The 24245-nt window shown below is 32.3% G+C and overlaps 4 protein-coding genes across 4 annotated transcripts; 3 read left to right on the forward strand and 1 right to left on the reverse strand.

The window, feature by feature from the left end:
* Nucleotides 1-8631: 8631 nt before the first annotated feature.
* LOC131659897 (RNA-binding NOB1-like protein) lies at nt 8632-10406 on the forward strand. The gene is made up of 3 exons (XM_058929016.1): nt 8632-8729; nt 9060-9412; nt 10174-10406. Exons 1-3 carry the CDS (start codon nt 8632-8634, stop codon nt 10404-10406), a joined length of 684 nt encoding a protein of 227 aa, XP_058784999.1.
* Nucleotides 10407-11906: 1500 nt separating this feature from the next.
* On the forward strand, nt 11907-14002 carry LOC131659898 (protein FAR1-RELATED SEQUENCE 5-like). Its single transcript, XM_058929017.1, has one exon. The coding sequence runs from the start codon at nt 11981-11983 to the stop codon at nt 14000-14002; it is 2022 nt and encodes a 673-aa protein (XP_058785000.1). The 5' UTR covers nt 11907-11980.
* Nucleotides 14003-14823: 821 nt separating this feature from the next.
* LOC131593494 (actin-related protein 8-like) lies at nt 14824-19432 on the forward strand. The gene is made up of 12 exons (XM_058865996.1): nt 14824-15223; nt 16369-16454; nt 16563-16633; nt 16797-16864; nt 16948-17009; nt 17143-17240; nt 17347-17428; nt 17573-17715; nt 17841-17992; nt 18257-18390; nt 18855-18973; nt 19129-19432. The coding sequence occupies exons 1-12, from the start codon at nt 14898-14900 to the stop codon at nt 19204-19206; spliced, it is 1419 nt and encodes a 472-aa protein (XP_058721979.1). The 5' UTR covers nt 14824-14897; the 3' UTR covers nt 19207-19432.
* Nucleotides 19433-22055: 2623 nt separating this feature from the next.
* On the reverse strand, nt 22056-23902 carry LOC131657333 (GPI-anchored protein LLG1). Its single transcript, XM_058926739.1, has 3 exons — nt 23653-23902; nt 23468-23524; nt 22056-22683 (listed from the first exon to the last, which is right to left on the reverse strand). The coding sequence occupies exons 1-3, from the start codon at nt 23750-23752 to the stop codon at nt 22328-22330; spliced, it is 513 nt and encodes a 170-aa protein (XP_058782722.1). The 5' UTR covers nt 23753-23902; the 3' UTR covers nt 22056-22327.
* Nucleotides 23903-24245: the final 343 nt, after the last annotated feature.

Consider the following 24245-nt stretch of genomic DNA (forward strand, 5'->3'; position numbering starts at 1 on the left):
CCGATTGATTCACTATTATTTTTAGTGAATATTTGCTTATTTGTATTGATGTTTTACTTGTTTAACTGGGATAACCTTTAGGGTTTAAAAAGGCCTCCTTTTATATGTTTTGACACTTTTCTTAAGGATTGATGTATGATTGTTTAATAGACATCCTTCTTTATCCCATGCTTTGATATCATGTTGATGTTACTTGTTTGTGTTACTTGTTGCATGACGATTCCTTGATCAAAGGTCTCCTTGATACTTGTTTAAGTATTGTTTTTAAGATACTATGATCACTTGTTTATCTCATACTTGTTAGATGCTTTCTTAAGTCTTTTGATGCATGATTGTCCAATACTTAGTTAAGTGTTGCTTTTATGCTACGGTTTGATCATATAACAACTTGATACTTGTTTAAGTACCTTCTTGAATCTTTGTTGGTACATGCTTGTATGATACTTCATTAAATGGTAATATTGATGCTATGCTTTAATCACTTGTCTTATGCTTTGGTGGTTACTTAAATGCTTAAACTTGATAATTTGCTTTCCTATTGCATGTTTGGGTATCTTATGTGTGTTTTAGTCTATTAGACTTAGGAGATGTTTGTTTGAAGTCTTGATTAAGTAGGATTTTACTATAGAACTTGGTCTTTGGATTTGCGGATTTTTCATATACCATGACCATTACAGGTTAGGATTCTCTTCTTCACTTGGATAGGATTTGATAGACCCGAGATAGACCTGAGAATTAATTGTGACCAGTATTCGGGATAGGATATGATAGACCCAAGAATTAATTGTGACCAATATTCGAGTTCTGGACTTGAATTTCCACCCAGGGTGGATTGTCATAAAGAAATTTTAATATAGCATTGGGTAGAGTGGTCTCTTCATCTTTGTTAATTTGTAAATAATTTGTAATATCTCAAGTTGTAAGATAGAATTTCCAAGTAAAGCAGATAAATAAGTTTTAAAGAACAATGTTATTCTACCTTGAGTGCGGCAGTGTTTACAATCAACTTCTTAACGTTAAAGAGGCCCTGCAAACATTCAGGAGAGACCCTGCAAACATCCAGCAACCTCTCTTGTATGTCTGCGGGCCTCCTTAATGTTAAGAAGTTGATTGTAAACACTACCGCACTCAAGACACAATAATGTTCTTCTGTAAAACTTATTTATCTGCTTTACAAAAAAAAAATTAAATATTATATTGCAAGTATTTTCGAAGTGGTTAGTAGAGAATCTTGGAAATTCTATCTTTGCAATTTGAGATATTATAAATTAACAAAGATGAAGGGACCATTATAGCCAATGCTATATAAAAACTTCTTTCCCACAATCAACCACTGGGGTAGAGAGTCAAGTCCACAACTCGGGTACTGGTCACAGGTGGGGTAGAGATTCAAGTCCACAACTCGGGTACTGGTCACGGGTGGATAGAGATTCAAGTCCACAACTCGGGTATTGGTCACGGGTGGGTAGGGATTCAAGTCCACAACTCGGGTACTGATCACAGGTGGGTGCTGAATATACCTGGGTACTGGTCACCGCTGCATATTCAGGTATATGATTTGTGTTTCTGAAATTTACACAGAACGCTGACATGATTTGTGCTGTAATGGATATTGTGTTGTGTGTTTGAAGTTTGTTAAAATACTTATCCTTTAGGTCGATCTTCGCTGACATGATTTGTTGTAATGGATTGTGTTGTGTGTTTGAAGTTTGTTAAAATACTTGTCCTTTAGGTCGATCTTCATCTTCATTTGGGGGTTATTTGGGATGGGATGGTATTGAGGTGGATCTTCTTTATTGTTCTGATTAGAGTAACATTGTGTGGGTCTAACTGTGTCATGGTTGTTAGCTCAGATTGTGTCATGTTGATGTTTTGAATTTATCTGATAGGAAACTGTTTCAATTTTTGTGATAGACAGGTGAGGGTGCTGCCAGTGGAAGATGTAGATATATAAATGTCTTTGACCATTGAACTTTGAAGAATGAGCAAAAGGAACCAAAGATCTAACTGCGACATTTGTTGACTATGTTCTAATGTTTTTGTACTTGCCATTGATTTTTCAAACAAATTACATAGTAGTATAATTTTTACATATTACTTGCAGCCAAATTGAAAAGGAATAGTAGATGATTGAAATATGAGATTCACATGAGTTTGGTTATGCACTCTTAAAAGATACATTGTTCTATTACATTGTATAGTTTTGTTATCAACAAAATAACAATAACAACAAAACTCTTATTTTGTACTATATTTGGTAATAGTAACGGTTTGTAATTACGATGATGCTTTGTTTTTAATCACTTGTCTTGTTTTTAATCACTTGTCTTGTTGATGCTTTGGTGGTTGCATAAATGATTAAACTTGGTATTTTGCTTACTTATTGCATGTTTGGGTATCTTATGTGTGTCTTAGTTTTGTTAGAGTTAGGAGGTGTTTGTTTGAAGTCTTGATTAAGTAGGATTTTATTATAGAATTTGGTCACTGGATTTGGGATTTTATTTTATTTTTTGGATCAAAAGAAGAATATATTTCCAAAAACAGGATATTATAAACCGATCACAACGATCCAGGTATCAAAATAACAAGGTGACTTACCTTACAAAAAGAAAACCAAATCGACAAAGAAACAACAAATAAGGTTCTCTTGCAATATCTATTCAATTTCCTACTGTTGTTAGCTCTCAGCAGAATAGTGTCAATTGTAACACCCCATAATTTCAGTTTATTAATTTAATTTGGATTTAAATTAAATAATTGGAATTTTAGTATTTTATTTGGATTTAATTGGAAAATGATGGAATAAGGGCTATTGGGCTTATGGTGTGATGATAGTAAAGAGGGGTGCTAGTTGGTTAAGCCTTTTACTAAGTTGTATTCATTTTTATTTTATTTTCATAAAATAAGAAAAGAGCCAAGGGAAGGGAGAAAGGAAGAACACGTGTAAAGGGCAAGAGAAGAGAAAGAGGCAAGAACGTGAAACCGAAAGAAGAGCATTCAAGAAATTCATCGAGGTAAGGGGGGACTCTTCCTTTTAGTATCTCTTATGTGGTCTTAGGTGATAGGTAGATTGATGTATGGTTTGGTTCAATTAGATATTGGGATTGTTAGGTTAGGGTGTTATAATTGGATTGAATTGATGATAATTGTGTGAACTATTTGGTTAATAATGAGTTTGGATGATGTTTTATGGTGTATAATTGAATTTATGATGATTATATGCCTGTATGTGATGTCTGGAATCGTTTTTGGGTGAAAAGGATGTGAAATCGCAGGGTCTGTCGCAGACTTGGGGTTTGCTGAAATCGTAGGTCCGCTGAGCGGAGGGGGTCTGCTGAGCGGAGGTCCCCACATAGTTCGCTTCTGTTTGACGTCGCTTGAGGTCCGCTGAGCGGAGGTCTGAAGGATTTCGCTTCTGCCTTGCTCCGCTGAGCGAACCTTGCTGTGTGTGAATTTTTCCAAACTTTAAAATAACGTATCTTTTGATCCGTGAATCATTTCTTAGTGCCGTTTTGGGCGTTGTGCAAGTAATTAAATGTTTTATATGATGGATGATGAATATTGGCAGTAGCTGACTTTATTTCTTTAAAAACTCGATTTAATTACTTGATGAGAATTGAACATTGTGTGCATATGAGATAGGTGTGACAATGTGGTTGATGTGATGATGAATTGGTTGTGATTGTCATTATGATTGTGATGGATGCATGACTATTTGAATGATGTTGAAAACATGTACATACTTATTCGGTGATGTGGTGTTGAGATAAATTGTTCATCGTGACTCGGTGATGTTTTTAAGTATGATATGTGTGTTTCATTCATTCATGTGCATTTGATGATGGATCCCGTTGATGAGAGGATCGTTGGTGGACATATTTTCCATTGTGCGGAAATTGTGTCGGTGGGTCGTATCTCTATGAGGCGTAGATCGGTTAGGTGAATTTATTCCACGGTTTATTGGTACCACATGCATAGTGTCAGTTGTGTCATATGCATTTTGTCATAACATGATTGTATGGATTTCTGTAGTATGTGTTGTAATCTATTATTGTGTGAATTAATGAATAATAGATGTGAATTTGAACATGTATAATTGGGTGAACGGTATATTATGATGCTTGTTACTTATGAATTGCATAATATTTACTAATTGAGAATGAGACTCACCCTTACATGTTGTCATTTTCAGACTGAGGAGTAGCGGCATTAGTGCTTGGTGAGGATGACTCATAGAGTTTATCCATTTATGTTGGGTCGTGTCGGTCATGCTCTGATCTGTAACACTGGGGAACGATAGTTTTAGCGTTTTATGAGACTATTCCATTTTAATTGGTGTTGGATTACATTTCCATTGGATGTATTTGATGATGTTTCTTATTCCGCTGTGATAAACATGATTATGATTTGGTGAACCGTTTCCTAATGAAGCATGACTTGACTATGGTTGGTTTAATTATTTTAAATAATTGTGGCACCCTTGTGCGTATGTTTTTTTTACTCTGATTAATTATTAAATTGCCGCGGGGTTTAGAAGTGTGTTACATCAATCACTTCATTACTGCGGATCGGACCCCCCTGATTGGTTTGGAAAATAATCTTGTTTCGCCATATCCATGTTGCATAAACAACCTCAGATATAGCTAATTTAAGGAGACATTTTTTGTTACCTCTTCCACTCGTCGCATGGCATAGCCAAAGTAATTCTGACTGCCATCCTCCCGGAATGTGTACTATATTAATCCAACTGAGGATGTCATGCCAAATTCTCTTTGTGATAACGCATTCAAAGAAAAGATGGTTATTCGTCTCATTTAATTCGCAAAAAACACATTTACCATCATTGATCATACCAAAATGCTGCAGGCGATCTTTGGTTTGAAGCCTCTCCATACAAGTCATCCAGAGAATAAATTTGGCTCTGGATCTAGCCAAATTCCCATAGAAGAGTTTTCTCCAAGTCACTTTAGGTTTTTCCCCTCGCAACAAGTTATAAACTTTTCGAGTAATATATTTACCTGTATTACAGAAGTCCTTCTAAATGTCTGTATGAACAAGGTCATCCCTATGCTTGAACATAGCTTTCAGGATCCAGGAGCAATGGCTGTCAGGATAATAGGTTAGGATATGAGGGCTTCATCTTCTTCACTTGGATTAGATACGACAACAAACAACTGATATTATACAAAAAAAAAAACGATTAATTATTATCATTCCAATATTTTTATAAAAAATACCATGTTAAATATAGATTTTAAGTTGTTAAATTCTACTGTAGATTAGTACTAATATTGATATCATGTTACATATGAGTAATTTGAATATTACCTACAGTACTATATTCATTTTTTTAGTAATATTCATATAGTACTATCTTTTTTTAATTATTAAATATTACATATGATACAATATTCACTTTTCTAAAATATTTTTTATAATATTCTAAAATTGTTTAAATATAATATTTAAATGTACTTTTTAATTTTAAAATAAATATATAATATGGGGTCAATAATTTAAGTATTTATTTATTTTTAATAAATATACAATAGGCAAAATAGGTCAAAAATAATACTCATGTAAAACCAATTTTAGAAATAAATAATACCTTTGTAATATATACATTTGACTATTTGAGGAGAAAATAAAAACTCAACAAGCAACTTATTGTAGTGAGTTTAAACTTTTAATTTCTCTACACTTTAAAAATCCCAATTAACATATTAAAACAATTCTTATTTGTAATTAATAAAAAAATAAAAATAAAGTAAATAAGTATATAAAATTAAACAACCGGTTGCTCCTGATTATCTATAGGAATCACTTGTTTGGGTTAATTGGATTGACATTACTTTTATTTTTCAAACATTTCTCTTACTAATATATACTACTTTGGTTTATCGTTTTCATTGAGTTTGATATAGTTAGAAGAGTGGCAATTATATGGATATGTTTTTTATTTTGAAATTTAATCTTTCAAAAACTTAGAACATTTTCAATTTTGATAATTTCGTAAAGGCTAAATTACTCCCAAAGTCCTTTAAGTTATTTAATTGTAACAGTTTAGTCCTTCGTGTTATTTTCGCTACAACTAGGTCCTTTATTTTATCTAATGTGCACACCGTTATCCTTTTTTAACAGAGAAAATGTGCTAATTGTGGATGCAATTATATTGAGTGGTAAAAATGATGAAATGCAACCAAAAATACAACAATCAACATTTCTAAATGTTTAAAATGAGAGAAAAAGGAGGCAGAAATCCCCCAAAAGGACCAAGTTGTTACAAAAAAAACTTGAAGGACCAAACTGTTACAATTAAATAACTTAAAGGATCCTGGGAGTAATTTAGCCTTTCGTAAACTATTAAAGTCGTGAGTAAATTTATCAGTTTAGTAATCACATGATACTATATTCAAAATCAGGGGCGGAGCCAAGGCCCAGCTAGCCTGGGCAGGCGCCCAGGCTCAACCCCTATTTTCTTTGTACTTTCCCCAATTTAATTGTTGATTTTTAGACAAAATCAGGGGCAAAATTAGTAAAAATATGGTGTGAAAATTAAAACAGATGAATAATCAATGATGTAAAGTTTTTGCCCAGGCTGCATAAAATTCCTGGCTTCGCCACTTTAATGACACTTATTTCTTTAGAAATGTATATAGTATCGATAAATATTTCTCTTAATTTCTTCTATAAAAAAAGTGTGCGATATTGGTTTAAGAACGGCTGAAAGAGATGCAGGCAAGTGGAAGAGCGATGTGGCTCTACAGGCTCAGTCAGCAAATGAAAAGAATGGCAAAGGAAGTTGGAATGGAAATAAAGGTACAGGTGGCTACAACAATTCAATTAGTCGAAGTCAACAAGAAGGAAGTTGGTCGAATCATAGAAAATCCTCATACCAAAGCAACTAAAGAGGTGGTACTGCAGGTAGAGGAAAAGGTGGTGGTAGAAAGCCTGGAAAGAGTCACATTCAGTGTTTCAATTGTTAGAAGTGTGGTCACTATTCTTTAGTTTGTCCAGAAAAGCAAAAAAAATCAAGAAAGTGATGCAAATTTTGCAGAACAAGAAGAAGAAGAAGAAGAGATGTTGTTGATGGTCACAACAAAAAATGAATATAAATTCAAGGACCAATGATACTTAGATTCAAGATGCTCATCACACATGTCTGGAAAGAAAGATTGGTTTGTCAATATAAAGCCCTCGATAAAGAACATGGTGAAATTTATAAATGACAATACTCTAGCATCTAAAGGTATTGTGATGTTTGATAAGTGTCAAAATGTCGATATTTTGAGTATATGTTTGTGGCACTTATCGATTCCATTCTTATGGTTTTTGTAATAAAATCCTAACTTATGTGTAAATATGTGCATACTTGTGTTTTTGATTCATTTTTATACCAATTAATAGTTTTCCATTCATTTTATAGGTATTCATGCATATTTGGAGCATTGAGTAATAAAGACCAAAGGCTAAGCTTCAAGAATGCAAATTTTACCAATTCATCAAAGAATAAGGCTCAAAATAAAGATGATAAAAATCATCAATTTGGTTGCCATTTAATCATTGTTATATAGAGCATTGAATAAGCTTTCCAACGCTTCGTACCGGGCGCAATTCGGAGTTACGGTTATCAAATTATGACGAAAAACAAAATTTGGTTTTTTCTGCTACCCGCTTAGCGAGACCATGCTTGCTAAGCGGGATTTCCTGATATAGCAGCTCGTTAAAAGGGGGAAAATCACATTTTTTAGGTTATGTTTTGGGGTATTTGTTCCCAACTCATCAAACCTTCATTCTTAGGGTATATTCAATTAGAAAACAACTATGGAACTTGCATTTGGATGATTGGAGGTGGATTGATCATCGATCGAAGCTGACAAACTGGGAGATTTTCAGTTCATTTCTCTTCCTATTTGTGTTTTCTCTTATAGTTGGGTTTTATGTATGTATTTACTTTGAACTCATGTATATTTGTTGCCTATGGCGTTATATAAAACTTGCTTTATAAATCTGTGTTGATTGTTGTCTTAGATTTTTGCTTTGTGCTTGGGATTTGAGTTGCTTTAGACATAAACTTTTTGAATCCTTATCTAGGATGATTATCTATTAGCTTCTGAACTATAGAGATAGATTTAGAGCTGACAATCACTTGTGGGTATCCGTACTTAATGCTTTCGTGTTTAAGTGGCGCGCAAGAGATCGCCGACGCGAGAATACGGATGTTCTCGCAGCTTTGCGTTAGAGATAACCTTAGTTGTGAATTGTCTCGTAGGTGCTTCAGAGATGAAAACTTATGTAAGAGATACGCGATAACATAGACGAATAACGTGGGTTGAGTATAACTGGTCGACAAGTTTAAGTTTGTGAGAAGTAGATTTTATGCAAAGCTTGATAAGTCTTATCTTTATGAAGAATGAATTCTTTTGTGTTGATATTTACTTTTCTGTTTTTACACTTTTGTTCATTCAAACCAGAGTTCGAAACCATATAAAGTGTAGAATGGCATTCTTACCATCTCCGTGGACACGATAATTCCCGAAGTAATATTTCCAAAACTTTTGTTGCTTGCCGCTATGCATGCTTCAACATTGTTAAAGATCAGTAATTTCCATTGTGTTGTACATACTAGGCATGAAAAGCAACTTGCTTAACATTAGGCAGTTGGTTCAAAAGAACTACAAGGTTTCGATCAAAGACAAGATGACAAGAGTTATCGATGCAAGTGAGAGGTTAATTTTGAAGGCTCCTATGTCTCATAATAGAACCTTCAAGATTGAACTAAATGTGTCTCATTCTCTCTCATTTTAACATAGAATTTAGAGGCTACAATCTTTGCTTACCCGATTGATTCATTGTTTTTTAGGGAATGTTTGCTTACTTGTCTTGATGTATGTTAAATATAGATTTTAAGTTGTTAAACGGGATTCAAACTTTAGTCTTTGAGAGGAGCATACTCCCAAGACCTAAGCGTTTCATCGCTAGACCACAAATTAATACCAATATTAATCTCATGTTACATCTAATACACTGAAATGAGTATATTTAAATATTACCTACAGTACTATAATCGTGAATCATGGAGGAAGTTCAGCAACAACACCGCCACCACCAAAAGCATCATGCTGGAGTAACATAGTGAAGAAGGAGGCACCTCCACCTCAACAACCTTCGCCACTTTTAGAGACTCAACAAGTTTTGGAAGATGCACGTAATAGTCATGGGATATCGGTTGCCATTGTTGATGCTAATGCTGTTATTGCAAGTGGAGAGAAGCTTCATAGTATTGCTGATAAGTTTGTGTCTGTCCCGAAGATTTTGGAGGAAATCTGTGATCTTGTTTCTCGGCATAAACTTTCTTTTCTTCCGTTTACTATACAAACCATGGAACCAACCCCTGAATCCATTAACAAAGGTGTTTTTTATTTGATTTTTATGTTTTATTAGTTTTTTCACATTGTTATCATTTTATGATTATGAGGATTTTTGTAGAATTAGTTGTTGGAGTGTGTTTGGATAAACTTATTTGAGTTTATCTAATGATATAAATACTTGTCCCGTTGTGATGTTTAGAAGAGCCATGCTTTTAAATTGCTGTTGTGGATGAGGTTGCGAGTGTTCCTATTGTGGTCAATGCAGTTGCTGCGATGTATATTATGGTCGATGCTGCGTGAATTTTGATTAAGAGGCATTCTAAACAAAATTTGAAAAACACTTAGTATTAATAGTAAATAAATTGAGTTTTGTGTTTATGAAATTATGAGTTTTGATAAAAATACTGAAGAAATAAGGAAGAAATTGTCTGATGGAGTTCCTAATGCGGCCAAACTCGTGATTTTAAAATTATAATGCAATTGCGGTCTGATGCGGTTGCAGAGGCTACTACACCAGCAATGTTGCGACTGCAATTTAAAACCATGAGATGAGCTTATGAAAATAACTTATGACATGTCTATATGTTGCAAGGCGATCCGTTTTCAGATTATTTTCACAAACTCTCTAGGATAACTTAAAAAAACAACTTATAGTTAACATGACAAAAGTTTGACTTTATTTTGTCATGGTATTTATCCGAACAAGACCTTAATATGAAGATGTTTTTGTTGGTATACAAAGATGTTTTTTTTTTTTTAATTCTAACTTGGACATCTTTTTACAAATTGAACATGGTTATAGTTGTCAAATTTGCTAGGGTTATTGGTGATCTACAGACTCTATCAGATGTTGATATTAAACTCATGGCTCTGACTTATACTTTGGAGGTTCAGATTCATGAAACAAAACATCTCAGAGAAGAAAATAGTCTGCAACAAAAAGAAAATAGTCAGCAACATCCAGTAGTAGCTTCATTTGTGGCCAACATTGTAGAAGAAACAAAAGAGAACATAGGTGTTGATGAAGAAATGTAGCAGTGGGGGAGTGATCAAACTGGTTCAAACTATATCAGTTACTTCTGTAGATGCATCTACGAAATATTGTGGCGCTAAGCTATTTTGTAGATGCGCCCACATAATTATTCCTGAACTGAAGTTATGTGTGTTTATACATTAGTTTATTATATTTCCGTAGATGTGCCTACAGAAAGAAACAATTTTTTTGAAAATAATGCTTCCGAAAAGACATCTACAAAAACAGAGGACATAACTAAAATTTTGCATGGTGTCTAAGAGATTCATGGGGTGTAAAGAGAAATTGTAAAATAAAATAAAATAAGTATTATCATAACCATATCTCAAAATTAATTTTGTTAAAATAATTTAATCTTTTCAACAATCAAACACATAAAATTCAGCTTTAAAAATAAATAAAATACATTATATTGATTATTTGGAAAAATCAATGGTGGAATGTTAGAAAACGTTAATGGACAGAATCTGCCCCCCGTTTTCATCGAGTTCAGGTATGCTCCATTTAAGGTAAATTCCTTTTATTCCTTTTAGGTTTATGGATGTAGTACATGTGGCAAATAACAAATTAATGGTTGAGATTTAAAATTAATAACTTTTTTAAATATTTAATAAAAATGAAGAGAGGGAAAAAAATATCACGTTCTCTCTTCCCTCACGTTCTAACTTCCAGCAGTCCATCTTCTTCATATTACAGTACCATTTTTCCAATATATTCTCTCTCTTGTTAAATGCTTATAGACTCCTATGATTCATTTTTTTCTTCATTCATCTCTACCTAATAATCTTTCACCTCTATCAGTCATTATCGTATTACCGCAGTTAGATATCTTCATTTCATCGCCGCCGCCGAATTTCACTATTTCACCTCCCTTATCGTTGTTACTGTCTTGTCAAAGGTATGTAATTAGTATACTTTATGCACACAGAAATTACTTCATTAAGTTTTTTGTTGTTATTAGCTAATCTACTTTGTTATTACATGAAAAAAAGTTGTTATTAGCTAATCCTTTAAGATTTTAGTGTTGAAACTAGTTGATGCGAAAGATCTTTATTCTCCTTCATCTTATTTTCAATGTACAAATTGTTATTATAGAAGGAAAAGGAAATCATTAGTATTTTTTACCCAGCAGTTTTTATGAATTATGACGGATATTACCTTGCAAAATGAAGTGCAATGCCAATAACACAGATTCTCTTATTTTATTTTGTTAGAGATCTGCAATGCCAATAACACAGATTCTCTTATTTTCAAATGTGAAGTGTATCCATTTCAACTAGATGATACCATCTTGGATATGGGTACCTGTGGCAAAATAGGAAGAATAATCTTACTAGAATGATTTAAGCTAAATGCATGCATCGGTTATTCTCAAATTTTACGTTGTTATTACTTTTACATTGTTATTATTTTAGGAAAATATGATTCTGCAATTCATTTTAATTTTAAAATCTGATTACTCATCTTTGCTGTAAGTTTAGTTATGTTGATATTATTTCATGAAATTTTCTTATTTTATTATGCTTATTCAAATCTTATTGTTTTATAAACATCGTGCCTATATTTTTCAGAAACTATGAACACATCATCAATTCCAGATTGTGTTGATAAATGGGTGAACCATATACATGAACAAAGTATGGAACAAAGCCAAGAAAGTATTGACAAAATTGAGCCTCACTTAGGAATGGAGTTTCTATCTGAAGCAGAGGCTTATGAGTTTTATAATAAATATAGTAAAGGATTTGGGTTTGGTATTCGCCGAGAATATTCAAATAAAAGCCGAATAGATGGAGTTTTGACTTCAAGAAGATTCACATGCTTCAAAGAGGGTGCTCGAGTTATTGACAAAAGACGCAACCCAACGGGAGAACCTAGAGCAGAAACCAGAACAGGATGTCTAGCACGTATGGTTATTTCACTTGATCGGAAGATTGAGAAATATAAAGTTGTTGACTTTGTAGCTCAACATAACCACCCTCTTTTGCCGCAGGAGTATGTTCATATGATTCGCTCTCATCGACACATTTCTGAGGCACAAGCATCACAAATTATCTTGGGAGAAGAATCTGGATTAAGACCAAAAGATTTGCATGAATATATATCCAAGCAATCCGGTGGAATAGAGACAGTTGGTTTTACCAGACAAGACCTGAAGAACTTGCTTAAAACCAAAAGGAAGCAATCTCTAAAATACGGTGAAGTGGGTGCATTGATGAGATATTTCAAACAAGAAAGTGAAAATCCATCATTCTTTTATGATTTTCAAATGGATGTTGAAGAACAAATAACAAATATATTTTGGGCGGATGCACAAATGATAAATGATTATGGGTACTTTGGTGATATCGTCACTTTTGACACCACTTACAAGACAAATAAAGATTGTCGACCGTTGGGAGTATTTGTTGGACTTAATAATCATAGGCAAACAATCATTTTTGGGGCAGCATTGTTATATGATGAAACAATACCTTCTTTTCAGTGGTTGTTTGAAACATTTCTCAAAGCGATGACCCAAAGAAAGCCTAAAACCATTCTAACAGATCAAGATGCTGCAATGGCTAAGGCTATTTCCTTGGTTATGCCAGAAACTTTTCATGGATTGTGCACTTGGCATATAAGACAAAATGCTTTAAGGCATGTGAATCATTTATATCAGAAGAGTTCAAAATTCGGATTGGATTTTGAAGCATGTATAGATCTACACGAAGAGGAAGGTGACTTTTTGAATGCGTGGGATTCTTTACTTGTTGAACATAATGTGCTGGAAGGTTCATGGTTGCATACAATTTTTCAATCAAAGGAAAAATGGGCATGGACTTATGTTCGAAAAACATTCACTGCAGGTATGAGATCTACTCAATTAAGTGAAAGCTTTAATGCTGATTTGAAAAACCATTTGAAGTCAGATTTAAATTTGGTTCAATTTTTTACTCACTTTAAAAGGGCTGTTAATGGTAAACGGAACAATGAGTCAGAAGCTGAATATGAGTCAATACATAAGTTGCCTAAATTGAAAATGAAGAAGGCTCGTATGCTCATACAAGCCGGAAGTGTTTACACTCCAAGAATTTTTGAGGAATTCCAAGAGGAGTATGAAGAATATCAAGACACTTGTGTAAAGGATTTGAAAGGAGGTTTGTTTGTTGTCACAAATTATGACAATACAAAAGAAAGGATAGTAATGGGAGATCCTATGGAACAAAAAGTTTCTTGTGCTTGTCGTAAATTTGAGACACATGGCATCTTATGTAGTCACGCTTTGAAAGTTCTAGATGTCATGAACATAAAATTAATTCCGGAACAGTATATACTCAAGAGATGGACAAGAGGTGCAAGGTTGGGAAGTAATCAAGATTGGGATGGAAGGCATGTTGAATTAGACATGAAAGCACACTTCATGAAGCGATACAATGAGTTATGTCCTCGAATGATCAAATTGACCAACAGAGCTTCGGAATCACATGAAACTTACACATTTTTGTCCAAAGTCTATGAAGAGTCGAGCAAAATAATTGATGATATGTTAGCAAAAGAATATGTGGATGAAAAATCAAGTGGAATGGTCCATGTATCAATATCAACATCAAGCTAACTTTCAAGCGACACAATCAAGTCAGATTGAGAATGAAACTCAACATCAAGCTACTATCCATACAACACAATCAAGTCAAATTGACACATTGGGATTTCACAACTTTTTTTAGACATATTATATCTAAGTATTTTGATATATTTGTTAGAAACATATTTATTGTTACCTTATGTGTTGTTACTGTAATGTTGTGATTTCTGTCAGATTTTTAATTTGATAATATGCATTTAAGAGAAATCTTCATGTGTTGTGTTGTTACTATAACGTTGTGATTTGTTTTGAAATTACAGCAACGATATTAAATTATTGGTGACATTGAATTTTCCAGATTTTAATTGAATTAAATTGTTATTGGAGATATGACTATGGCCAACAATGGTGATTGCAGGTGATTGCAGGCAACGCTAAATGCCGGCGAATTCCGGCACCGGCATTACGATAATATATGAATTTTGATTACAAATTTACAATAATTTATAAATTTCGATAATAAAATTACAATAATAGAATTATAATAGTTTATGAATTGTGGCGGAGGAGATGAGATAAAAAAGAAGAAAAAAGAATGAGACTAAGAAAATTTGACAGAGAATAAAAATTACAATGTGAGGGGAGAGAAAATGGTTTTCTCTCTATTTATTAAATAAAATAAAATTGCAACGTGAGGGAAGAGAAAGTGGTTTTCTCTCTCTCTTTTTTATTAAATAAAAAAAGCTATTAATTTTAAATCTCAACCATTAATTTGTTATTTGCCACATGTCTTACATCCATAAACCTAAAAGGAGTAAAAGGAATTTATCTTAAATGGAGCATACCTGAACTCGTTTTCATCATGTCACAAACATAACCAAACATCTCTTCATCACTCTTTCTCTCTCCTAACCCAAATCTCAACATGTCGATGTTACTAAGGAAACTGTTTGAGATCATGTTGAGACGAAATCCAACAACATGTTCAGATGAAAATTCAAAACAATTGTTGGAGCGTGGTGATTTCAATTTGGGTGAATTGGATCAACTACCTAGTGATATTTTGGTACAAATTTTGAGGCTTTTGGGTCCCAAAGAGGTTGCAAAACTGAGTGTGATTTGCAAGTCTTTGAGGTTTTTTGTGTCTGATAATCGCTTGTGGCTTCACTTCCTTCAGACTCATCAATCTGATCCTTCTTGGGATTCTGTTTTCTTTGCTGAAACTAATTTGACTTCTGGTTACCCTATTCCGTAAGTGGTTCAAAGTTTGAATTTTTATGAGGGTTCTTTGAATTCAATTTGATGGGTTTTGTTTGGGATTGGAAATAAGTGATTTTGATGGTTGGTAATTTGGTTTGAATTAGATGGGTTGTGGGAATGATTGTTGTTTTGTGATTGTATATAAGGGGTTTTGAGGGGTTGTGTTTGTAATTGGGAATAAATGATTTTGATTGCAAATAAGTGATTTTGATGGGTTGTGTTTGTAATTGGAAATAAGTGATTTTGATGATTTGTGATTTGGTTTGAATTTGATGGGTTGAGGGAATGATTGTTGTTTTGTGATTGCAAATAAGTGGTTTTGATGGGTTGTGTTTGTGATTATAAATAAGTGATTTTGATGATTTGTGATTTGGTTTAAATTTGATGGGTTGTGGAAATGGTTGTGGTTTTGGGATTGCAAATAAGTGATTTTGGTAGGTTTTGTATTATTGAAAATATGTGATTTGATGAAAAGTGATTAATTTTAACGATTTGGATAGAAGCATGATCTTTGATAAAACATTATGGCAGAAGTTGATTCATGTAGTGGAATAAGGCTTGATTGTTGTTGTTATGGGTGAAAAGTGATTAATTTTGATATATTGTGGTGCATGTGATTTTGTTATTTGATGGGTTTTGCAAGTGATTATTTTGACGTAATCTAGAAATGGTCTTTGAAATTGAAAATTTTGGATTGCATTTGTCCATTCAAATAAATTTTAAGACTAAATGTGATTGAGGATTTTGATGCTTTGTGATGTAAATGATTGTTAGGACTAAGTTGATCGACCGAAAAGGCTTATTGTGATAGAATAGTTTTAGTTTCATAGACTATTTTAAAATTTTGGTAATCTCTGATACCGAATTGCGCGACCCCTACAACCTGATGGACTAAAACGATGATTGAATCATCGTGAAATTGTGCAAGTGATTTTGATGGAATCATTAGTTCAATCCTTCAAATTGTAGGGATCGTCAACTCGGTCGTGAAAATAAGTTGATCGACCCAAAAGGATTAATGTGATTGACAATTTTTATGGTTTATCGTTTAAACGAGTGTCATATTGTGTTTTGATTGGTCTTGTGAGTGATCGGTATTTCGTGAAATCGAGTGTTTGAAATTCCATGAATTGCAGATCCTTTGTTGGTCAGAGGCCTCAGTTGTCATTCAAACATATCTATGGCCAAAGAGCAAAAGTTCCCGGTGCTATTATCATCGACGGTTAGTTTCGCATATTTTCATTCTATGATCTTGCGTTATGATTCGATTTTTATTTTTACTTTAAAACTTAAACATTTCTCTTTTATCTGTTTTTTTTCTTTTCTTAAGGCGGTTCTGGCTATTGCAAATTTGGTTGGAGCAAATACGCTTGTCCGTCAGGCCGATCCGCAACATTTTTGGTAACGATGACTAGTTGATGAAAATTGACCGTGTTCGGTTTTTTCTTTGTTCATCATATATATATACATCATCATTTTGACTTCGAACGAGAAAAGATTTAAGCTGCAGAAAACACTTCTCGCTGATACTAAGCATTTCCTTTTTCCGTTTTTCGGTATGCAGGAATTCGGCAACATTGAGTCACCAATGTATACTAGACTTCGACATTTTTTCGCAACTATTTATAACAGGTATATCGGCATTTTGATTCTCCCTAATCATTTTTTATGTTGTTCTTGTTTGATGTTTAATGTATTGGTCGATTTCTCGGCAGGATGCAAGTGAAACCGAATAATCAACCGGTTATTGTTACTATACCGATATGCCATTATGAAGGTAAGTTACATTTTACGTTTTTCTTCGGTTATTGTATGGTGATTTAAGCGACGGTGATGAACACGTAACGGTTTCGTGTTTTCAACCGACCATGATTTTCTTGCTTTACAAACTGTTGCCTCGTTTTTTCCAGATTCTGAATCAGCCAGAGCATCGAGACGACAACTTAAAGAAGCGATTTATGCTTCCCTGTTCGACTTGAATGTTCCTTCTGTTTGTGCTGTCAACCAGGTAATATATTTTAACCGACAAAAAAAACGAGATAAGTTACCGAATACCATATATACGAATCGGTTATTTATGTCTTAACTTATTGTATAATTTGCAAAAAATGTAGGCGACTCTAGCTTTATATGCTGCGAAACGAACTTCTGGAATAGTGGTTAATATAGGTTTTCAAGTCACATCGATAGTTCCAAGTATGCCCTACCGTTTTCTTTTCTTCGCTCGTTCTTTTTCTCGTGTTGCATGATTCTCGATACCAGTATTAGAAGAAAAGGTCTGTCGATTTGTTTCACACTTTTTTTTGTTGTGTTAATGTGAGCTGCATTATCGTTTTACAGTTTTTAATGGTAAAGTAATGCGCAAGATCGGTGTGGAAGTTATGGGATTCGGAGCGCTGAAAGTTACGGGATTTCTTAAGGAAAAGATGCAATTGAATAACTTAAACTTTCAATCTTTGTACACTGTTCGCGCTTTGAAAGAGGTATTAGTTTTCTCCGGTTATAGTAATCCGAAGTTTAGTCGGGAGATAAATATGATTATTTCTATTCGGTTTTCAAATCTCACAATTCATTTTATTTCGTTACGGTTTTTCTGGTTTTGTAACAGAATCTATGCTACGTTGCTCTTGATTACGAAGCGGAGCTATTGAAGAAAAACACACAAGCATCATTTCAAGCTGCGGGAGATGGATTGTTTACACTTTCGAAAGAGCGGTTTCAGGCAGCCGAGGTTTTATTCAAGCCGCATCTTGCTGGAATGTAAGTTATTCGTATTTCTTGCAATATGGTTACAACAAATTGACGATGTATAACTTTTTCGAAGATGTTTGTATTCTAATGTAAAAAATTTATATGGTATCAGCGTCTATCCAAGATCTGGTGGATCACCTGATACTACGGTATCAGAGTCTATTCAAGATTTGTTGGATCACCTGCTATTACAATATTATATCGTCTTTGTTAGTTTATTTTTATATTTTCACTTAATCGTAGTTTAAGCGAATGTTTCACTTCTTTGTATAGGCAATCGATGGGTTTGCACCAGGTCGTAGCGCTTTGTATGTTGCATTGCCATTCCGCAGAGCTACCGGGCGAAAGTGATTGGTACAAAACTGTCGTTTTATCGGGAGGAACTGCATGTTTGCCAGGTTTGGCAGGTAAATATGCAAATCACTTTTTCATATAAGCTATTCTAAAGAGTTCGCGAAAATTAAGTTACGAATTGCTTTCATAAACTCTCTCAAACATTCTCGCAATTGTTTTACCAATAGATAAACTTAAATAAATCAATCCAAACACGTCCTTACATGTAAACTCCCACAAACTAGAAGCTATTCAAATTTGGCCTAAGTGCATGTTTGGATAAACAACTTATTTACATTTTATAGCATAAGCGCTTATCAAAATAAGTGCTTACGAATAAGCTATTTTATTATAAAATTAATTTAAATTGTTTTTGTATAAACTATCTTAGATAACTTATAAAACTAAGTTCAAAAAATTTATGAAAAATGTCATAAGTTTTTTTAACAAGGTCTCTCAAACAGGGTCACAAAAAAACTCAAATAAGTCGATCCAAACATGTTCTAATTCTATTATTTTCGGGACCAATGTTGTGCAGAAAGATTAGAGAAGGAACTCCATAGCTTTCTTCCTCCACACGCATCCAATGGAATTAGAGTCGTACCTCCTCCATACGGCGTCGATACTCCATGGTTCGGAGCAAAGATGATTGGCAATGTAAGTTCCCTCCCACTTCGATGATAAATATTTAAGGTTCTGTTTGGCTAAACAACTTAATTAAGCACTTATAACATAAGTGATTTTCATATAAATGTTTAATTATAAGCTATTTCTATAACAAAAGATGAAATAACGTCGAAATTGATTTACAGTTGAGCACATTTCCCGGTCCTTGGTGTGTGGAAAAATCGAAGTTCCGCCAGAAGCCTAGGCTCAGTCTCATATGGTGATTAATGTAAATTACTTTTGTATATTTATAAATAGAATGATGTCTATGGTGACTAAAAGCATATAATAAACATTAGGCTTGATAAGAATAATGTAATAAATTGTCCAGTTAAATCAGCTCAGTTGATAGCTGCATAGGGACATCAAATTTTCAAATTTTAAGGATGTTCAAATTCATGACATTTCGGTTATTCAATTTGAGCCACTAAGTTATTTGAAAAGTAATAAGTTGTGTTTGCGTGTACCATAGTTTATTTTCAATGGAATCAGATTTTTCTTTTTCTATCTCAACGAAGTCATTCACGCTTAGTTGTCTGTGGTCTAGACAACTAAGCACACAACTAAGTTTGAATGATTCCGTTGAAATAAGCGAAACAGTTTTTAAGATTTTAATCCATACTATACGCATTGAATTTGGGGCCACTTTGTTTCAGCTTTAAAAAATATATTTTTTCTTTGTATTTTTTAAAATAGATTTTCTAAAACTGTTTTTGAAAATATTACAAATTTTTTTATATTTGTTTTTTTTAAAATGAAACACTTAATTTGACATCATATAACATAAACATACATAATTGAAGACCAAAACTTAGTCAAAATCATAATTTTTTCAAAAAGTTGTATTTCAAAAATGATTTTTATGAAAATCTATTTGAAATAGCTTCAAAATTAAGTGATTTTTTGAAATTTTGATATCCAAATTTTTTCCCCATAAATGAAATACCTAAAATCACATTTTAAGAATAACTATTCAAACAAATTTTTCATTTGAAGCTTTTATAAAAAAATTCTTTGTAAAAGTTTTTTTCACAAAATTTGGTAACACTATAAAAATCATTTTTAAAAAAAACCAAAACAAACGGGCCCTTAATAGCCTACTTAAAATTCATTTTAAGTATTTATTTTTAAGTATAATTAAAATTCATTTTCGATATTACCTACTTAAATTTAATTTTAATCCATACTATAATTTTTTGTTTATAAAATTCAATTTAAAATAAATTGATTTTATTTTAAAATGAGTAATGTAAAATAAATTTAACAAAAGAACAATACATTTAAATATAGAAATCACATTTATATTTAAAAGGTGCAAGCAATATATCTTAAGCTAAAATTCATTTAGACAGTAAAAATTAAAATCAACTATATTTGAAAAACAACTATAATTGATTTAGAAATCAATTATATTTCTAAATCAATTATGACTGCTAAAAAAAGTGAAATCAAACACAATTTTAATCAAAATCAATTTATCAAAATTCATTCTATTAAAAATCAAACACAAATTTGACCAAAATCAATTTTATTAAAATTAGTTATATTGAAATCAACTAATATCACCACATAACCAAACGTATAAAATTGAGCTTAGCCACTAAAATTGATTCCTCAAGAAAGTACCAAACCAAAATTTTATAATGTCAAATTGCTTTTAGGTAGTTGCATCGTGCATCCATTAATTCCACCTTAAAACCAACCATACTATAGGGCCCGTTTGGTGCGTAGGATATGATAGAGACATGATAGGATAACAAACAGGATAAAGATAGGATATGATACAGACAAGATAAGACTTATCCTATCATGTGTTTGGTTCAAAAAGGATAGCAAGCAGGAAAAACATTTTAAATTTTATAAATTGGTAATAAAAATAATAATTTTCTATAATTAAAAAAAACTCATTAACACTATTGAGTAAATAATTTCAATTTCAATTTATCTAGTATATATTAGATAAACGAAATAATATATATATATATGACAAAATTACCCTTGCAAGAACATATATTTAATTTGATAAAAAATAAAATTAGTATTCATATATTTAAAATTTTAATAATTATTTTATTTTTAAAAATTCTAATTTTTTATATTTTATTAAGTTAAAAAATTATCCTTATGACATTCATATATTTTTTTTAAAAAATTAATTATTAATATTTTTAATTTAATATTAAATTAATTTTTATTTATATTTTGTCATATTTAATTTTTTATTTTAAATTATATTTTATAGGGATAAATTATAAGATCATTTTCTTATCCTATCCTGCCGGATTCTAACCCAGCTTATATTCAGGATAACAATTTGAACTAGTGTGGTAGGATAGGATAAGTTTCAGGATTAACTTATCATATCCTGCTGTGTCAGCAAACACTGAATTGAGATAGGATATGATACAATTATCCTATCCTGTCTCTTATCCTGCGCACCAAACGAGCCCTTAAAGTAGTTTAAATATGTATAAATAATAAGTCACATATGTGAACATACATCATTCAATTGAATGTTTATGCGGCTATCGAATGTCTCTGCAGCTATCAACTAAACTGAATATTAACTAGAGTTCATTGAATGTCTCCGCAACTATCAATTGAATTGAATATTAACTAAACTCACTGAATATTAACTAGAGTTCATTGAATGTCTCCGCAACTATCAATTGAATTGAATATTAACTAAACTCTACAGCTATCAACTAAACTGAATATTAACTAGAGTTCATCGCTAAACTGAATATTAACTAGAGTTCATCGAATGTCTCTGCAACTATCAGTTGAACTGAATATTAACTAAACTCTATAGTTATCATCAAATGTCTCTGCAACTATCAACTGAACTAGATATTAACTAGAGTTCATCGAATGTCTCTGTAACTATCAATTGAACTGAATATTGACTGAATTCTATAGTTATGAATTCTATAGTTATCATCAAATGTCTCTGCAGCTATCAACTGAACTGCATCTATCAATTGAACTGAATATTAACTGAATTCTACAGCTATCTGCAGCTATCAATTGAACTGAATTCTATAGCTATCAACTGAATTGAATTAACGAGCCATTGGATAAAAACTTTTAAGTGTGATTCATTTGCAAGAATACAAGATCCAACAAAACATGCAATCATTAAACAACCCTCAAATACAACATAGTTGAGTATGTTAAGTTGTAACTATATATTATATATAAGTACATTCTCTGAGTAACATCTCTAGCACAATCAATCCGCATCGACAATAACGAACTTTCGACTTTTCGTATTATATAAAATAAAATACGTTCATCGATAATACAACAATAGAACAAATGAATTGAACTTCAGAAATTTCGATATCAGAATAACAAGATCAAGAATATGCAGGCAGTAACTACCAGTAATAGAGACGGAGTATGTACGACTTGATTTGCGGTATCATTGGCCGACTCTGATGGAGGCAACGCATCGCAAGCCAAACCTTCTTTTCCTTCGCGACACTCGCTCGCGAAGAGACCGGGAGGGTATCTTCCGTAAAGATTAATGTAACTAAACATGGTTGAAGCGCAATCGTTGGTTAAATCGTTGAGCACGTCAACGTAAGGACAAGCAAACTCTTTGAACGATCCACAACATGGCTTAGGAGGGTACTTAGGCCCTTTGCATTGGCTTGTGATTATGGTGTAGTTTAGAAACTCGAAATTCACAGAACAACCTGCAAATTTAATGTGAAACAGTTTCGTCAAAACTCTATTATCGATCAAGAAAACGAATATCTAACCGTGTTTAAGGTTGAACTATATGTAGCACCGACGTTTAAAGTTGATCCATATGTTAGTGTCGTGTCTGTATAGAGTGTCTGATACAGACACCGACGTTTAAAGTTGATCCATATGTTAGTGTCTTGTCTGTATAGAGTGTCTGATACAGACACCGACGTTTAAAGTTGATCCATATGTTAGTGTCTTGTCTGTATAGAGTGTCTGATACAAACACCGACGTTTAAAGTTGATCCATATGATAGTGTCGTGTCTGTATCAAACACTCTGATACAGACACCAACATTTAAAGTTGATCCATATGTTAGAGTCGTGTCTGTGTCAGAGTACAAACACTCTGATACAGACACCGACATTTAAAGTTGATCCATATGTTAGAGTCGTGTCTGTGTCAGAGTACAAACACTCTGATACAAACAGAACACTAACATATGTTATTAATTTGTTAACATGAATCTTTAGACAACAAATTGTTGTTAATAAACATAATTTTCTTCAATCACATCAAAACAAATTCTATAAATAGAAAAATCCATAACTACAAACAACAACAATAATAATAACAATAAACAAAATTAACAACAACTAAATAACTTATTTTTTTCATAAAAAAAAAAAACCAAATGAAGAAAATAAACCAATAAAAGAGACAAGAAATCAATATTAAAAATTAGATAATTTTATGAAAAATAAAAAATGTTGGTAGATCCAAAAGCATACCTTTTTTAGCTTGAAGAAGATGACGACCAGAGAGTATCTCAGAATCAAAAATAGTATCTGCAATTACAAAAAAAAAAAACCCAGATATAAAAATTTGAACTTTTTTCATAATTGTTACAAAAATTAATAAACTTTTGAACAGAAAAATTGTGAAGTGAAGAAGAGAGAGAAAGAGAAAGAGTTACTGTTTAGAAAAGTTGGGTGAAAAGAAGTAACAGAGAGAGCCATGATAAGGAGAAGTGAAGAACAAAGCAAGAAGCTTTGTTGGTTGAAAGAACAAGACATGATGTTGGAGACAGATCCAATTGTTGTTCTAGATTTGCAGAAAAAAATGTGTTTTTTTTGTTTCTCTTTCTATTGTTTCTTCAAATGGAGGAGTGAATTGGGAAGAAGTTTTGTTGAGAAGTGCTTTTTTTTTAATGCGTTTTAAATAAGTGTTAGTGTTTATGTTATTATATGAAACACATATTGAAACAAAAACAGCTAGAATACAATTATGATATTTTTGTTTTGTTCAATATTATACAAATTATTTTTAAAATAATAAGAAATTTAAAAACAAAATTATTTATTTCAACTTAATATTAATTATTTGAATTTTAATTATTTTATCTAAGATTCAAATTTTTATTTATTGTATACTTTTGAAATAAAAACTTTTAAAATTTATGTGAATTGGTGTTCGAGATTAGAGTTGAAACTCGTTGAATATTTTATTTTAAATTTTAATATATTTATAAATATCAATGATTATTAAATAAAAATAAAAATTTATTAA

Source organism: Vicia villosa, linkage group LG3 (genome assembly GCF_029867415.1).
Source record: "Vicia villosa cultivar HV-30 ecotype Madison, WI linkage group LG3, Vvil1.0, whole genome shotgun sequence".
NCBI classification, from domain to species: domain Eukaryota; kingdom Viridiplantae; phylum Streptophyta; class Magnoliopsida; order Fabales; family Fabaceae; genus Vicia; species Vicia villosa.

What these genes read in the sequence shown, in the direction of transcription:
- LOC131659897 (XM_058929016.1), top strand. Translation starts at nt 8,632, where the DNA reads ATGAAAAGCAACTTGCTTAACATTAGGCAGTTGGTTCAAAAGAACTAC. An exon ending in GTTATCGATGCAAGTGAGAG is followed by an intron (nt 8,730 to 9,059) that starts GTTAATTTTGAA and finishes TATTACCTACAG; the next exon opens with TACTATAATCGTGAATCATG. An exon ending in CCCTGAATCCATTAACAAAG is followed by an intron (nt 9,413 to 10,173) that starts GTGTTTTTTATT and finishes ACATGGTTATAG; the next exon opens with TTGTCAAATTTGCTAGGGTT.
- LOC131659898 (XM_058929017.1), top strand. Translation starts at nt 11,981, where the DNA reads ATGAACACATCATCAATTCCAGATTGTGTTGATAAATGGGTGAACCAT.
- LOC131593494 (XM_058865996.1), top strand. Translation starts at nt 14,898, where the DNA reads ATGTCGATGTTACTAAGGAAACTGTTTGAGATCATGTTGAGACGAAAT. An exon ending in CTGTTTGTGCTGTCAACCAG is followed by an intron (nt 17,241 to 17,346) that starts GTAATATATTTT and finishes CAAAAAATGTAG; the next exon opens with GCGACTCTAGCTTTATATGC. An exon ending in CTGTTCGCGCTTTGAAAGAG is followed by an intron (nt 17,716 to 17,840) that starts GTATTAGTTTTC and finishes GTTTTGTAACAG; the next exon opens with AATCTATGCTACGTTGCTCT.
- LOC131657333 (XM_058926739.1), bottom strand. Translation starts at nt 23,752, where the DNA reads ATGTCTTGTTCTTTCAACCAACAAAGCTTCTTGCTTTGTTCTTCACTT. An exon ending in TCACCCAACTTTTCTAAACA is followed by an intron (nt 23,525 to 23,652) that starts GTAACTCTTTCT and finishes TTGTAATTGCAG; the next exon opens with ATACTATTTTTGATTCTGAG. An exon ending in TCTTCTTCAAGCTAAAAAAG is followed by an intron (nt 22,684 to 23,467) that starts GTATGCTTTTGG and finishes TTAAATTTGCAG; the next exon opens with GTTGTTCTGTGAATTTCGAG.